This window comes from Hippocampus comes, unplaced genomic scaffold (genome assembly GCF_001891065.2).
Source record: "Hippocampus comes isolate QL1 unplaced genomic scaffold, H_comes_QL1_v1.1 scaffold30, whole genome shotgun sequence".
Lineage (NCBI taxonomy): Eukaryota > Metazoa > Chordata > Actinopteri > Syngnathiformes > Syngnathidae > Hippocampus > Hippocampus comes.
In genome coordinates, this window is record NW_017805705.1 from 179,110 (window position 1) to 196,877 (window position 17,768).

The window sequence follows — 17,768 nt, forward strand, 5'->3', positions numbered from 1 at the left end:
CGTCTGCGTGGAGGCTTTTCCCACTCCTCTGAAGTCTGCCAGCTGCTATCTGGTTACTCCTCGAAGGCCCGCCATGATTAGCCCGGCGCTCGCATTCCTCGGCTCCCCGTTTACTGCAATCTGCACACACATCCAGCCAAGTCAGCGCGACGGAAAGCAGCACCGCCGCGCGCCCAAATCCAGACGGCGAAACGGTCGCCCGACTTTTATTTGGCAAAAGTTGGACGCCCTCACTCTTAAAAGTTCCCCTCAAAATTGCCCATACGAAAAACACGATGTCGGAAGAACGGGAATATTTGTGTACTCGGAGTAAACAGTAAATATTTTTCAAAAGTGATTCCACCGCTCACCTCGTGACATGTCTATATTTTTTTAAATATCTTTTCATAGGACAACGCAGGGGGAAAAAATGAAAAAAGTCAACAATCTGTCCGCTTCCTTGTTTTCAGCATGCCAACGGCGGGCTGGCATAACAGTCCCGTGAACATTTGTCCAGCGGTTGGGTTTGTTGTTGGCGTTGTGGCGCGACCGGTAAACTGGTGTCATCCGCACGTACACGTCAGTCACCTCGCGCAAAACTGTGAGGGCTGAGCATTCGCCTCACCCTCACTAGCGAGCTGGGCGACCAATCGTCTTTTCGATGACATCGCCGCATTATTGAAGTCGGCTGTCAGTCAGCGAGGGGACGTCGAGGGAAATGTCTTCGCCTCGCACGGTGTTATCGAAAAAGGATATTGTCGGCTGTCTGCTGGCGATATTGCAGCTATCAATCATTTCGTAGGCCGTGTTCACTGACATTTCCCGTGAATTATCCACCTCATAATGCCGTACACGCATGCAACCTATAGGAATGTACGCAGGAAAGGCGGTGATGGTAATGCGACTTGACGCCAACGACCATGGAATATATCATCGGAATTATGATAGAAGTCGTCTGTGCATCAAAACGACCCAGGGGGGTCGAAAGCCTCCGACTGAACTTTAAGCCCGTAAAATCATTGAAGGAACACTTTGTGGTGATTTTTTTTTTTCCAATCCACTCACAGAACAGCTTTCATTGTGAATAAAACATGGATCCATTTGATTGAAACTCAATCTCATTTCAAAGTCGGAATCTGATAAAGAAGTGTTGCTTTTGTGATGGGATTAAAATCACATTTCTTTTTATGAAAAAAAAAGACTGATAGTCATTTCCCCCCCCCAAGAACATTTTATGACGCAATATCCATCTAAAATTTGTTTTGACGTATCACGACATAACATGACGAGATGAAATCGTAATCAAAATCCGAGAAAAAAAATGACGATGATGCAAAAGGTGCATGATGAAAATCAAGTTGCATTTCTATCAGACACAAATGTGAATCTTCTAATATGAAAACTTTTCATTCTACCCCCCCCCCACCCCCGATATCCCCTTCTTCCATTTGAGTCTATTGGCACAGAAGTCCGAGCATGCATTCATGCAAGTAGGCACGTGCGCAGGAATTCATAGACACACACAAACACACGCACGCACGTAAACACATTCTGTGTCTACACGTATGACACACAGCAGGCCCATGCAAAGCGGCGGCTAGAGAGAGAGAGCTTGATCTATAAATAGCATGTGCACCTCAAACAAAACCAAACAAAACAAAAAAAATCTACTTTTAAGGAATGGCTCACATTCCACATTCAAACAATCGAGAGGATGTTTAGATCGGCCTGGAAGTCGCATGTGCGCGCGCGCACGCACGCACGCACAAACGCACCAAAGGAATCTCCCCCATTAACACCACATAACCCCAGCGCAATAAAGTCTCCTCTTAAAAAAAAAAAAAAAAAAAAAAAAGTTGTAATATAAACAAATTAACATATGCTGTATTTACTTTTTTTGTTAGAAAAATATCTCGACAAATATATATATATATTAAGAGTTTAAAATGACTAAATAACATGCAATATCATGAGTTTCGTGTCGCCACGGCTACGTTCTTCACACTGCGGAGCGTGTGACTGACTATACTGTGATTCGAAACAAACTTTGCAGCTTCGACAACGATATTCAGCAGGCTACCACGCACAAGCATTTACTTAAGTAAATGTAATGGAGTAGCCTGTTGCTCCTTCGCGCTGTAATGGGATGTGGTGAGCTGCAAGGCTGCAAAAAAAAAAAAAACACTTTTCATGGCTTCATTGCAGGGCGGGGTCATAGGGTGATCCTTTCCGAGGGCAGTCATCGGCATGCCAACGCACACGCACGCACACACACACGCACACACACACACACACACACACACAGAGACGCACAAACTTGGAGCCGGTTTGGTTGTACGCTACTGTATTAGCGAGGTTAAGGATTAGCGCCGCGAGGGCATGTCGTCCATTATGAGGTTGGTGACTTCAAGGAATGAGGTCTTGTCATGGGACCGCCTCACTTTCCAACCCTCGGGCTGTTCGATCGGACTGGTGAATATTCATGCCAACTGACTGTCTTGATATTCTGACAGGCTGCGGGGGCGTTTGTTATTCCCAGTCGTTGTGACGTTGTCGCCCTTTGCCTTAAATGTTTGCACTTTCACGAATGCAACGTTGCGCGCGGTGTTGTTGTGCGTCGAGTAAAGTAGGCCTCGCAAATGTAGGTCTTTGAGACAGTGGAAGTGGGTAAAGCAGGCTTACAGTCGTAATCCGCTTCACAGACACCCATCTGACAGGTCGAGGCCCAGACTGGCGTGTGCGCGCATACACACACACACACTTATAGTTTGTCTCGTGTGGGTCACAATCCGGCATATTGCTCATTTCCACAGGCGTGTCACCCACAAATTCTTTGTTCGATTCCATGTGTTCATTCGGTGACAAGGAGGAAGACCTCTGTTGACTTCGTGGCTTCCTCATGTGCATCACTGCTTCCTGCCTGTGATGTCATCACTCATCAAGGACACCCGTACTAAAATAACCCAAGGAAAGAGACCCTTTTTTTTTTTTTTTAAAAAGGAGCCTCATGTCCATTCATCCCTGCACGTTAAACATTATTCTTGAAAACTCTTGTGCAAAGTGCAAACAAAACGGCATTGCAAATAGCATGAGAAATTCAAGCTTCTTGCATTTTCATTCTGCTACATACATACTTGATGCCTTTTGAATGAGCATTACCCTTACCCCTTTGTCATGTTTATTTCCATCTTATGTTATTGTCACAAGTCTTGGGACTTACTGGGCTAACTTATGATGTTGCCGATTGTATTTGAACATGCTACAATTAAACTGGAAAAAAGAAAAACAAATACCTCGTCCGAGCAATGTAGTACCGTGCATGGATGCAGTACACACAGAACCGAAATTGACATTTAACGCTATCAACATTACTCGCTTTTCACAGATTGGGAAGAATTTGTGCCTTTGAGTCGTCTTATCTTACCTGTGTTTGTGTTTCCACAGAGTTGTCGTGAACTTATTTTTAGGATGCTAACAGTCGTTAGCATTTGAATGGGATCCTCCGTTGACTTTTGTGTTTCACGAAGCATGTTTGGTATTTAAACGTGCAATGTGTGAAATTATTTTTGGCAGCGGGTTTAGTTGTGCAATCAATTCTACTGCGACTCCAACTCGGGTGTTACTAATCACCTGAAACCACGCTCACTGCTGGCAGAATCTCAGCCACTCCACGTTTGCTGTGCATGCAACGTGGTGCATTCAGGAGCCTTTCACAATGTCGGGAACTTGTAACTGCACGAGTCGTTCTGCGCGTTCATCGCCTTTCTTTATCGAAATCACGATATAAATTTCGATTGATCATTCACACACACAAACCAACATGAAGCAGGAGACATTTGTATATATATATATATATATATATATATATTTTTTTTTATTTTGGCATTTCTTTGTTTTGCATTTATATTAAGCAAAGTGCATCTTATTTTCTTTTTTCTCATCAACACATTGCACAATACATAAATAATGATGCATATAAAACGTCTTCATATTAAAAAAAATATATATATATATATGAAACATAAAATACATTTCTCGCCTCTTTATTTTTCGTTAAGTCTTTGAGTCACTTTTTGTGAAGAAGGTCATGTGTTTCTTCTGCTATAACTTTGTTTTGAACCTCTGGAACAAAAAAGGACGATGAGGGTTGGAGGGGGGGATAATGTCTGAGGAGGAAAGGGGCAGGGGAGGCCACCGCTATCGGGTGTTGAAGATGACCTCCAGCCAGCAGGGGCAGCTGCTGATGAACTGTCGCGTGTAGCACTGTCCCCAACCTTTCACAAAGCTGATCTGCACCGTGAAGCCCGTGCGCGGTTGCTGCGTAAACTCGTGGTCGTTGGGCCTCCGTAGACTGCTGGCCTTGTCGTAGTCGAACGCCTTGATGGAGAACCCGGGGAACACCTTGTGCACCAGCAATGTGCGCGAGTCCGGGTTGTCCAGTGTGGCCGACTTGATGAAAATGGGGTAGCAGCTTCGGTTGTACACCCACACGCCATCGGGCTCGCGGGTCAGCTGGATGCCGTAGCCGATCTTGGCGCGCACCATCTGCACCAGCTGCGACTTGTTGTCCGAGCAGAGCTGGCCCAGGCAGAAGCCGTTGCCCTGAGGTAGATCATAGAAGATGTCCAGAGAGGACTCCTGGACCGAGTAGAGGCGCCCCACGCGGGTCTTCTCTTCCCAGTAGGCCACAACACACCAATGGGACCGCTCCCCTGACTCCGGCATGGCCAGGGAATCTAGAAAGGGGAACAGAAGGAAGAAAGGGCTTGAAACTTCAACCGGAATTACAATAACTTGCACGTCATGAATCATTGAAGCTCACTCTGTAAAGTCTACTTTGGTTGGTCTTGGTTTTTGGACGGATGGAACAACGGATCGCGGGTGGAGAAAGGAGTCTTGTGCAATTTACTGAACGTCAGATGACTGCGGGGGTGGCTGCACAACTCCTGCAGCAACTAAAACCACAATTCTCTGGCGGCTATGCCAGTGCGGTGCAGTGTGCATTTACAAAACGGGTTGCACAGCAACTACCAAGCCTCACTGCCAGTCGCTGAAATTGAACCAGAGGTCAGCGTTTACTCTAACAATGTAAGACGACTCTCATTTATCTAGTTGCCAGCAGCACTAGCTCTAACCCCGCTGTTGATTTCAGATGACCCCCCGCCCCCCAAAAATAACATACTCTTCTTAGCGATAGCAACAGCACGACACGATGATCACTCGAAGAAGCAGAAGCTTGATTTGTCATGACTTGTTTCTTCAGACCAGAGAGCCAACCCGACAGAGATTGGGATTGCTTGCTGGAGCGAGTGCCCTTGAGCAAAGCACTAAAACCCCAGACCAGAAAGGCAACCCCACAGAAATTAGAGTTGGTGCATCCCCATGTCATTAGCTGTTCTCCAGCTATATTGTTAGCTGATCTCTCGCTACCACAACAATGACCTGACCTCTGTAGCAAAAGCACTCCGATTTCAGACACCCCTTGAACGCATCGCCCCAGGCAGTTTGCTCATGATGAAATTAACACAATGCAACCACCATCCAGAGGCATTTGAGACTTAATTACAAAAGCAAACCACATCGCTATGAGATGTTGAAAATCGCCAAACAATGTTCTCCACGAAGATGAGCTTCTGTTTGCCTACTTGAATGAACGTAGCTGAGGAATACTAGCTTTGTCATTTTGGACATTTTGTTTTCAAGCATTGTAGACAAAAGTCTGTTCTTGCGAGAACAGAAACTCACCTCACCTCAACTCTTCTTTATTTGCTTAAAACTGGCTTAAAAAAGTATCTAAGTTGTATGCTGCCTTGAGGCCGGGAAAACCAGAGGATGACCGCATGTCTTTAAAAGAAAACAAAAGTCCACCAAATTCCTTGATGATACCGCATAACGGCGCTCTCCGCCCTACTTTCTGCCACGCGGCAAGCAGCCACGTTGGAATTCCTGGAGGCCGAAGCGGCAACCGGGAGACGCTTGGTGGGCAAGTGTCCACACGCACGACATTATTTGTCGAGGCATTAAAAGCGCTTATCTTCTGTCTGGCTCGCCGTGTTTTCGTTAGCGGCGCGGGCCAACAATGTGCTGACGTCACCGCAATCATCCCGCCGCGTGCTGCAGGAAATCGTTCGGCAAAAGAGGGGCACGGAAGAGGGTGGGGTGGGGGGGTGAGTTGAGCGACCGACGCTTCCATAAACATAAACCCTCCTCCAGCCTCCTCGGTTGGGAGAGCACACACACGTAGGGTGCAAGCAAGGAATGGTGGAGACGAGCGACGAGGCCTCGTCGGTCTAAAGTTTCTCTGAGCGTAAAAAAGAAGCACAGCATTGGCGGCAATCCAATTTCCAGCCCCCCTCCCTCCTCATATCTCTATTCCGCAGCAATGTGGCTTCCAGCGACTCACAAGCCGCCACCCCCCCCCACCCCTCAAAAGGTGGGAGCCAGTGAAACACTAGGAAGCTCAGGGTGAGGGGAAGGCGGGGGGGGGGGTCTGAGTGGGGAGCACATAGTTGGACTGCCAACTTTTGCGTCCTTGACTAATTGCGGCGTCCTCTATTGGACGTGTGTTTACTTCCGAGAGCAAAAGGAGCCCCTCGCCCCATCTCTGAGCCCCACCGCACTCCCCCCGCCCCCTTTTCTTCCGTTTCATCTCTCACTAGCCCCCTCATGTAAGCAGTAATTTGGAAGGTCTCGCCGCAGACAAACTGCGACGCTAATGCGGCAGGATATGTGGCGGTCCGAGTGAGCCTCGCCGCGGCCTGTCATTAGCCTTCATTAGACAACACTGGCGGACGGAATCAGAGAGAGGTGGTGGGGGGGGGGCTTTTAGGCAAGAGGTGGTGGGGGCAGGGTGGTAGGTGGTGACTTAAAGCCTTCCATGAAACAAGCAGAGCTGTGTTCTTTGAAGTCGGTCAGAGCCGGGCCTCAGGGGTAGTTTATCGTAAATCCATCCTGGTGGGGGCGCAGGGGAGGGTGGGCCGCCTAAGTACCTGACTATCTACCTTAGACTAAACGCAAGAGGGGGGAAAAAAAAGGCATTTATCTTCCAGATAAGAGACGGAAAACGTCTCTGACCCCGCTGACAGCCTGGTGGTGGCAGTCACCTGCAATGAGTGGATGGGGGTGGGAGCTGGGGGAAGGGGTGGGGAGTGGGGGGGCATAGACCTGGAGAGTATCTGTTTGTTATTGCTGAGAGAGACGGGGCCTGGCGTCAGAGGTCATTAGAGCCGGGCTGCCTGTCTGAGCATGTCAGAAAACACCCCGCTCTTCATGACGACACCGGCCGGGCCCGCTGGACCCCAAGCAGGAAGACGCATTAAATGCCAGAAAGATTGAAGATAAGAACATGGGGGCGGATAAACACGTCAACTGGCAAAATAAGATAAAATGAACAAAACCGGGAGACCGCACAGACATTTTGGGCCACAGTAGTGGGGTGCGGGTACACTGTAAGCAAAATGGAATTTTTAGCAGGCTACATTTTGTATTTACAACGAAAGTACTAATACAAAAGTAGTAAAGTCATTGTCAAAAAAGAATAGTAAGAACATGAAAGATTTTGGAGTGCAAATCGTAGAAAGATGGCAAGAAAAAGTCAGAAGAAGACCATTGAAGAAAAGATATGTTGCTCACAAGTATCGGTACTGTAACGTGACCATAGTTGCAGGGCAAACAACATTTTTTGGCAAGAGAAAGTGGGTGGGGGGGAGGGGGGGGGCACAGGTACCCGGAGCCTCAGAGGCATTTATTAGCTGGGTGAAAGCGATACAGGCGCTTGTTGGCCATGTCAGGAGCTTGTTCACAGCTTGTCCTGACAGCACAAGGGCTACGACTTCATACTCAACACACACACACACACACACACACACACGGGGGGGGGGAGTGCGCATCTAGGTGCCGGATTTTGGACAGCCCCCTCTCCTCGCCTTACAGTCTGACGCTATTTACGGCGCCCACCAAAGGTGCTGTCTGCCTGCGCCTCCGTCCTTGGCGGGCCAGGCGAGACACTTCTTCTGTACGTACATCTGTCTGGATGTCTGCCTGCAAAGGCATTAGTCCGTCTGTCTGTCTGTCTGTCGGACGCTCCACCTGCTCTCGGCGCTTCTTCTCGCTGAGGATAATCTGGCTAGCCGGCAGTCTCGAGGCCATCTGTCTTTTTTTTTGTTTTGTTTTTTTTTGCGCCCATCGGCCGCTTGCGTCATTCTGGCCTGGAGCCTCGGACATAAGGGGAGTGGTGGGCAAAATAATTGACCCTGGAAGATGCGGGAAATGTGGCGGAGTTGACAGGAACGTTGTGGTTACTTTACGTCGCATCTGAGGCCCTAAAACAAATGTTGACGTAATTTGTAATAGAACGTCTACAAATCATGGTCAACCGGCAGTATTTGTTTTGACTGGTCACTTGTTGCTAGGCAGACCTGCCCACCACAGGCACGGTTTACAAGAATGAGATGGAAATACAGTGCAACTCACGACATGACGATGAAAGTAGTAATAGAACAAGAAAAATGTGACGTTGAAGAATAATGTCATATTTTGTTCCCAAACATGAGTAATGCGGGGGAAATCCTCAATAAATGACTAGAAAGGTCATTTATCAAAGTCCCCAAAAAAATGTCAGTTACAAGAACAGATAAAAAATTTCACAAAAAGTAGTCATGACAAAACAGTTCCAAAGTTACAAGAATAGCCTTATAGTCACAAAAAAAAAAAGTTATGTAACAACTCAAAAGAGGTCAAGTCAAAAAAGTCACATTTTGTGAAAAAAAATAAACAAAGTTGCAATGATGAATGGGCCATAAAGTAATACTAAGTAAAGTAAGAGTACAATAGTTGTATTTTGTCCAGGAAAAGCAGTTATATCACAAGTGTCAAAGTTGCATGAACAAAGTCACAAAAAGGACAAAGTCAGAGTTGGGGTTTTTTTTCCCCAGAAAAAGCAAATACTGCAACAATGGGGTGGAGTTATGTAACTTCACACCAAGTTTCATTTTGTTCAGGAAAAAGTTGTGATGTTAGGACGCCTCATGGTTGAAATCGAACATCAAATAAAATGTTGGAGAGGCTTAACTGGGGCTATTCGGATCTCTGATGGGGCTATAGCCTCCCCATAGCCCCCGTGTAGTGTCGTTTTTTTCACCCACACCTTATGACAATCATCAAAACTCCCAAGAACACTAAAAATTGCAATAATAGAGACGAGATGTATTTATACATATGAATTTTCTTCAAACCAGCGCCATCTGCTAACATTAAAAAAAAAAAAAAACTTGGACGGGGACGCGAAGGCTGCAAACGGTGTTCGCGCGCTGCTAAAGCAGCAGATTGCGCGAGCGTCACGCATCATTATGATACAGACGACAACTGAGCATTTTGTGCTCTTTAAACAAAATGGCAGCCGGCGAGAGGGCATAGGCGAGCCGTTTAAGCGCACATTGGTATCGTATCGTAATTTAAAGCGGACAACAACCGTATGGTCTATGATACAAACACACGTGTTCATTAATAATCTGTTGTTTGGAAGACAAGGTTGTGGACCGGGGAGCTTTACTAGCATTGATGCTAAGCTAGCCGAGACAACTGTACAAAAGAGGGTAGGAGCTGGATGTTGGTTGTTGGCTGACTGTGTCCTCGCCGTCTAAAAAGGTTAATCATTACCTAAGTCTGTCTCCGCGCAGACACACACGTACTCACGCACGCACGGCGAGCACGAACACAAATAGCAGCTGAAAGCAGGAATGGGGAAGACGTGAAGGAAATGGACTCTTGGCGGCGGCGCCTTATTTTCTAAGTCAACACCCTCTCCTGAGCTAACAGGGTGGAGGCGGTGGGGCGCGGGGGGGGTCGGGGGGTGGTGGTGACGGGGACTATTCCAAAAGTTCAAGGGTCACGCTGCGGAGGCATTCCTTTTGTTTTGTTCCAAGGCAGACGTCTCACTCGTCGCTCTCACACACGTACGCACACGCACAAATGTAAACCGCTGGTCCCCACGGGAACGGCGGTGGCATGTGAAACAAATCGATACGCAACTAATAATTGTGTTTGATGATACATTTTCAGGCTTTTGGCAGAAAAGTGGGACAGTCAATGCTTTTTCTCTGCAGTGGAGTACCCCAAAGTTATGTTCACATCCCCCTTGTGTTTGAAAAGCTGCCGCAACCTGCGACTGCATCATTTTCAACAGAACTTACTATGAACAAATATGAAAAAGACAAAGTGGGACGAGTCATAATATTACAAGAAATATGTTGTTCATAATATGAAGTAACAGACAATAAAGCTGGTTTTGCCACGGAAAAAACATATACCACATCAAATAAAAGCAGAATGTTATGTGAATGCTCATTAAAAAAAAAAAAAACTATTGTGTGAGCACGGAAACAGTCGTTCAGAACGTTCAGTCCATCTAAGTAGACAATTTCCAACCACTGGTTCCCATAACAGGGGGATGTTGAGTCTTAGTAACCATGAGTAAACCAAAAAAAAAGTGCATTTGAGCTAACCCAACAGAGAAAAGAAGCAGAGAGAGCCCTGATGGCAGGAAAAGCCTGGCATGGGAGTGGCCCACTTTTGTTATCTGCACATCTTGGACAATGACTCGCAGACATGCTATTTCTTCCCAGAAGCATCCGGGGTGGGAGATAAGGAGTGGAATGTTTGGCTGCCATAATCACATGATCTCCACGTCTGGACCGCCACAAGACATGAAGAAGAAACATTATCATCATCCTCAGAAGAACATTCTGTTCCCATGGAACGCCTCCTTCCTCCTCATGCTGACTGACTTATTATTATTGCAACACTTCATCTCACGCTGACCACACACACACACACGCACACACACACACACACACACACACACACACACACACACACACACACACACACACACAAAGTCATCATCATCATCATCACCATCACCATCCCCGATGCCCAGATTTCCTAGGCTGACAGCACAAATAAACACCACATCGCAGAGCGTGGGGTGCCAGGCAAGTCCTGATGATGTCATCACGGACTCCCGAGAAGATTATATACCACGCTGACTCACACAAGTGGACAAGAGGACACGCCCACTTCTTTCGCTATAGAGTTCAGGCGCCGTGGTGGGGGGAAAAAATGCAGACAACCCGCAGAGACGCTTTAGGCAGAGTGTGGTGTGTGTGTGTGTGTGTGTGTGTGTGTGTGTGTGTGTGTGTGTGTGTGTGTGTGTGTGTGTGTGTGCGTGTGTGTGTGTGTGTGTGTGTGATCCTTTATGCTATGCATTATAATGTACAATTTGTGATACAGATGCGAACATGAATCCAGCGGGTAGGACAAATGAATGATAAAATAAGTCAGAATGCAGACACAGGAAAAAATTTGACATCAGAAGAAAAAAGTCAAAAGTCAAAAAGTCATGACAATATAAGAAAAGGGCATAAGTCATATTTTTCGAGCAAAATAATCTGAAGAGAAAAGTCACAATGTTGTAGTACTTCAAGTTTAGAGATTGTATTTTTTTTTTCATTAAAAGTTATATTTTAAGTTACATTACAAAAAGAAATATGACAACAAAAAGTTAAAAAGTCATACTTTGTTCACAAAAGTCTTGATATTACAAGAAAAAAAAATCCAAAAGTTAGTCATGTTTGTTTACAAAAAGTTATGGTGTGCAGAAAATGTAATTTGACAAGAAACAGTTAAGAATGAAGTCATATTGTACTCACTAAAGTGAAAAAAAAGACCACCCCCCCAAAAAAAGCATTATTGTTAGGAGATCAAGCCCTCAAAAGTCACTTTCTTCAAAATGCTGAAATGTTTCTTCAATAAAGTCAGTACAAAATAATTTTGACATGTACCTCCATCGTTTTTTTTTTTCTCCCTGTGGCGTTCGGGCGGCGTGGGAAAAAGGACAACCAGCAGAGCGAGTCTGGCCTTTTGTTGTGTTTTTAATAAACACTGCTACACCTTTTGTGCATGCGTGATTATGCAATGTTACACTGTTGTCATTACAATCCGGTTTCTCGTGGCTGTTGAGAAAAAAAAAAAAAAGCCCGGTACAGTGGGCTATATACACAAATGAACGAACGGGATGCTGGGCTGAGAGGGAGCGCCTCACAGGAATCAAACATACGCATGAACATATTTCCGCTTCCATGCCTCCGTCGTGTCAGAATGCGCTTCCAAGGTAACAATGTCCAACTTGTTCTGGGCTCACCTCCAAAAATGCTCCCCTCTCCTCTCTTTAAAGGTAACCATAAACACCCCAAAATGGGAGAAGACTGAGTCAACCCAAGCGGCTCCGGGCCCACATTCCGTTCCCCTTCCTCCTCCTCCTAACCTCACTGTTTTTTCGATTTGCGCGGTGTAATGACACAGGGTGGAGAAAACAGAGGACGGCCAAAAACCAAAATGGAGTCGCCCCTTGCCAAGAGGCGGCTTTGGCGGCCTCGCAAAGAGAGGAAGTGGGGGAGTAATGAGAGACGCCGGCCACGGCCCGACTCGGGAGCGAGGGCCCCCGGCCGGCATCTCCGCTCGCTCGCGCACGCCGCTGAAAATTACAGAGGAGGTGTGGAAGGCCTCCGCCCAAAAGACGCCATCTTGCCTCCTTGAAGGGAACACGGGGCATCGGGATTGCATGGGGACTGGGGGGATGGGTGGGGGGGGGGGGGGGGGACTACTGACTTCCTGGGGAGGTGGACTACTGACTTCCATTCACTCACATTCAGACGTCAATACTTGCCCATCGGAAATTATGGAAACAGAAATGATCTGCTCCAGGGTCAAACAACTACACGGGTCATGCAAGTGTAAAAGTAAGTTGGGCTCCAACGATTCATCGGATTACATAAAAAGGTCACGGCAAAATGTCCAATGCCTCGAAGCTTCGCAAGGGTTATTTTTCCATCTGGACTAATGTTATTACAGCATTCCGTTATCCGTTAGGGATCATTTCACAGAAACTAAAGTGCAAGTTGTACCATGGTCAACACAAGGTGACGTATCAATGTTAGCTAATTGTATATAGCTAAAGTGTCAGATGCTGGACAAAAGCATTGGAACACCACATTTGACACTTTTTTTGTGTGCTGCCTACTTGCAGTAACTGCGACCACTTGTATGCTAATGCTGAAGTTTTATGACCGACCACAAAGAACTTCCTGACTTCCACTGATTCTTATAAAATAAGTAATGGAGGGTTAAAAAACGAAAGAATAAGTAAAAACCGGAAACTTAATCGTCCGGTGCTCGCTGAACTGAGCTCTGGCGAGTCACGCTGACAAAAAGATTCCGTTGTTCTTTCTTTCGGCTTCTCTTGTGTGTGTGTGTGTGTGCGTGTGTTTTTATTTTATGCGAGTCCTTTTCCCCGCCGGCTCAAAGACATGAGGTCATATCCTGCGCAGCCCTTTCCTCTCGCCGCTAACCCAAACAAGGCGGGAATGCCGAGAGCGCAGGAGCTGGAACTCGGAGGAACACTGAGGGCGCTCTGTTCTCCAGTCGAGTTGGAAGTAAGTTTCCGGATTAAAAAAAAAAAAAAAAAATGACTGGGTTATGAGGGTGACACTTTACTTCCAGTCATTAATGACTATATAAAAAAAATAGGGCAGTCGTCATGACAGCGGGTTTGATTTAATGAGCCTGGACTAAATTTAATCCTCCTCGCTGGAGACGATGATGGAGCTCACACCTCCAGCGGATTGAGCCCGAGACTAATTGACGTTGTGACGGGGATGTGGAAAGCAGGATGGAATTTTTAAAAAGTGCCGGCGTCATTCTATATGTGGCAACGGGTACAGTGACACTGGACAAAACTATCGGGACAAAAAGCAACTCCAAGAGGAACTTAACCTACATAACAAAAAAAAAAAAATGGATGAGAAAAATAATGTGACATCACATGTTTATTATGGACAAAAGTATTTGGGCAAAAATATGTGAAGTGTAAAAAGAAGCTAAAAAAAACACAGTAAACTAAACAAAAAAAAAAAGCAATTATCATATTTCCCGCAGAGGAGCTTGCAGGGTGAGGTGACAAAAAAAAAAATGTAAAAAATAAATAAATAACATGTAGCTAAATTTAAAAAAGCTTCGGGAGGAAGCGCCTGTGTGACAGTGGGCAGCATGCCAAGGTGTTGCACCATGGTCATTTTATCCTTGTGCATGTGTGTGTGTGTGTGTGTGTGTGTGTGTGTGTGTGTGTGTGTGTGTGTGTGTGTGAGACATCGCAGCCTGACTGGATCCCAGTCGGTCCCGGGTGGCACCAGCAGGCATGCCACTGGCACACCGATAAGAAGTTAACAGGGTCCAAATAAAAACATTGCCTGAATCCAGGAGCGCAAAAAAACAAACCCAAAATGTCCAGTTGAAGACTCTCTTCCCCAAAGACGAATATTTCAGACAGCGCACCTCAACGCACATACATACACACGCATATGGGGCGGCCCACGCCTGCGTCACGCCGGGCATTCGGGCCCATTGCCAGAATTTCAACAGCCCTCTCATCAATTCTCGTTAAAAACAGAAGCAGACGTGGGCGCGGGCTCTGTGCACAGGAACCCACGTGGGGGAGTGGAGAAAAAGCCGGCGCGGATGCTAAATCCAGCACGGACCTCTGCCAAGGAAGGCCAGACAATCCTAATTTGGATCAGATTAGACGCAGACGTTGATTTTCCGGCGGCCCCACTTGTGTCATTGGGATTGGTGTGTTATGCACTGAGAAATTAGGTGAAATGCTATGCTCATAAAGCTACCAAAGGTGAACAAACAAAAACAACCTTGGTACTAACATATAAATCCTGTGGTGGTTCCCCTGAAGCAACCGTTTTGTTGTCTTGGAAAATGCTATGATGCATAATTCACTAAACAAACAACTGGGAAAATGCTATGCTAACAAAGCTAAACACAGCTATAAATAACAAAACTGATCATTTCTAAGAATTTACTACGATCCCCCAACCTATCGTAATAATTTGTTGTTAGTAGCAAAATTCAGCAAACTAACAATTTTCCCAGGTAGAGTTAATGTCTGAAAATGCTATGCTAACCATGCTAGAGATGGAAACAATTCTGAAACAGTAATATTATCTATGTAGCTGTACTAAAAAAAGTGGATTCTAAGCCCTCACGCTACATGTCTATTGTCTAGGTTGATTTTTGCGCAGTTCTGCAAACTAAAAAAACATTTCGGAGAGGATTAATGTTGGGAAAATACTATGCTAATGAAGCTAGCAATATACACAAACCAGCAAACAAAGGTTTTGTGGAGAATTCATGTGGAGAATGCTAATGCTAACATATTTCTAGTCATCGAAACAAAACCATCCGGAGACTATTATATGCATCTGGAAGACAATAAGTCCTCGAAGCAAATCGTTTTTGTGCAACAAACTGCAGTAAAAACCTCCTTGGCGGAGGTACTGAAGTCCCTGCCTCTCTCCATTCACAAAACACTCGGTGATCCCTCTCATCAGTTTTTGTGGTCAACTGAAACCCGCTCAATCAAGTGCTCCCCCCCTCTTTCACTTCCCCAACTGTCCCTCCCTGTTCTGTGCCGTGTTCCAAGCGGATGACGCGAGGCGGCGAGAGGCCACTACAGAGCCACTAGCCTGGCAGGCAGCCCACTTTGCATTTGCGCTTGTCACTGTGGCGGCAGCTTGTTTAACTCCTTGTCGCCCGCATCGCTCTTTTCCTCAAGTTTGTGGGTCGTGCACCACAATTAATGAATATTCGACTCATATGCACCCCCAGACACCCTCTGAAAGAAAAAAAAAAACTTCCCTTGCTGCCCCGCCTCCCCTCTTCCTCTGTCTGGAGGGGAACATAAAAAAAGGGGCGATTGAGGGAACTGGAAGGTCAGCAGCAGGCCTTCTGGGAGAGCCATGTTTCTTTTGTCAGGGCCCCAGAGGGAGGGCGCAGGGGAGGTGAGAGGAACTGGAGGAGGGGGGGGGGGTACAGCGGGTTGCCAGGGAAAACCATGAGGGCACCGCTTTTCTGCCATCTTTGCTGAGGAGGCCCATTCACAGAGCCGGTTGCTGCCAGGAAGGAAACCAGGGGAGGAGGGCACACCCCGTTCAAGAACGAGCGGCGGCAATAAGTAGTGTGGGGGGTTGCGGGTGCCCTCACCCCTCCTCCCTAGTACCTCGGTTCTCGGATTTCACAGTTTAAAGTAAAATCTGTCAAGCTAACACGCGCAAGGACGACTTTAATGTCCAGAATGAGACCGATTCTGGGTCTCCGTCGCCACCAAACAAAGGCGGGTTGAGGGCGGTGGTGGCTCTGTGGAGTAAGTGTGTGTGTGTGTGTGGGGGGGGGGGGTGCGGCTGGAATATGGGCAGCAAACACCAACTGACATAAAACAGGCTTTAAAAGGGCCCTGTAATGAGAACCATCTGAAGGCCCAGAGAGAACAACTCTGCCCGCGGACGCGGCGCCGGTTTGGGAAGGCGGCCAAAGAGGATTATGGGAAAGGAAAGCCGAGGAAGCCCCAAACTAGGGCCTGGAAAAAAGAGAACTTTGGATTTGCACATGAAAAGAAGACAGAGACCGTTCCAAACACCGCCCTCCATCGTCTTCTCCTTGTCTTACAATTGCGGAACAATTATGGAGGACGCAATGAAGATATTTACCTGAAAGCCCCACAGGGGCCGAGTAGGTTGTTCCCCTGGTCTCACTGGATGATGGTCCTGAGTCCGGGGAATCTGGAGCAGAGACACAGACTCGAAATTAGTGAGGGGGGAGACGGCGAAGAAGCCGCTGCCGAGCAGCAAGCTGAAATTGATGCCCGATGAAGACGTTGACGAAAAAACCGGAGCCACGATATCTCCCATTAATCCACGACATCGGGAGAATCGGTAGCCCTGAGTTCAAAGGAAGCGGTATTCTTGCGGCTCGATTGGCGAATCCGCAATCAAAAAGCATCACAGGATGAGGTATTCGGGGACGGAGGTTTTACTGGCGAGGCCTCGCTACCACCGCGGTCGTGCTAACGAGCGGCGCAGGCAAACGGCCCCTTCTTGGCCAAGTCGGCCTTGCCCGCACTTTCATTGGCTGCCAGCGGCCTTGCCCTGGTCGCCGGGGCAACAGTTCACAGCTGACCGCAGGATTGAGGAAGGGAGTGGGAGGCGAAAAAGGGGTAAACACTGTGTGGATTATATCCCACCAGATCTGAAACAAGGTGGCGATTTACATCAGGGTTACTTTCATATGGACTAATGCCGGCGCCGGCGTTGCGGCGGACGGCGACCGTGACACGGATGACATCCACTTCCTGTTCATGAGAACCATTCGTTTGAGTCGTCATAAAAAAAATAAAAAAAAATATTAATAATAATAAATAAATAAAGAGAATAAATAATTAAATATCGGGAAGCCGACTAGGGTCTGATTTTACGCCTTCTTTAGATTACATACGCTCAAGGTATCGTTAATGTGCAACTCTGTGGACGTTGTAGAAAACAGGAACAGGATCAAGGTCGACAATATGGAGCTTTTTGGGTAGTCGGTCCACAAGAACTAGAAGTACAACACATAGAATTTCGAGTATGGGAGTCACCGGAACAACAATTACAATGTGTACATGTTTTTGGAATGTGGGAGGAAACCGGAGTACCCGGAGAAAACCCACACAGGCTCGGGGAGAAGGACAATATGGAGCTTTTTTGGGTCGTCGGTCCACAAGAACTTGAAGTACAACACAAAGAATTTCGAGTACGGGAGTCACCGGAACAACAATTACGATGTGTACATGTTTTTAGAACGTGGGAGGAAACCGGAGTACCCGGAGAAAACCCACGCAGGCTCGGGGAGAA

General features: G+C 46.8%; 1 protein-coding gene across 1 annotated transcript in view; it reads right to left on the reverse strand.

Moving 5' to 3' along the window:
* Window positions 1-4,083: 4,083 nt before the first annotated feature.
* Window positions 4,084-17,768, reverse strand: part of smad7 (SMAD family member 7) — a 19,799-nt gene continuing 6,114 nt past the window's right edge. Inside the window, exons 3-4 of the mRNA XM_019882938.1 lie at window positions 16,587-16,658; window positions 4,084-4,715 (exon numbers count right to left, since the gene is read on the reverse strand). Of these exons, the coding sequence (XP_019738497.1) occupies window positions 4,177-4,715; window positions 16,587-16,658 (611 nt within the window). The 3' untranslated portion in view covers window positions 4,084-4,176. The remainder of the gene's footprint in view (window positions 4,716-16,586; window positions 16,659-17,768) is intronic.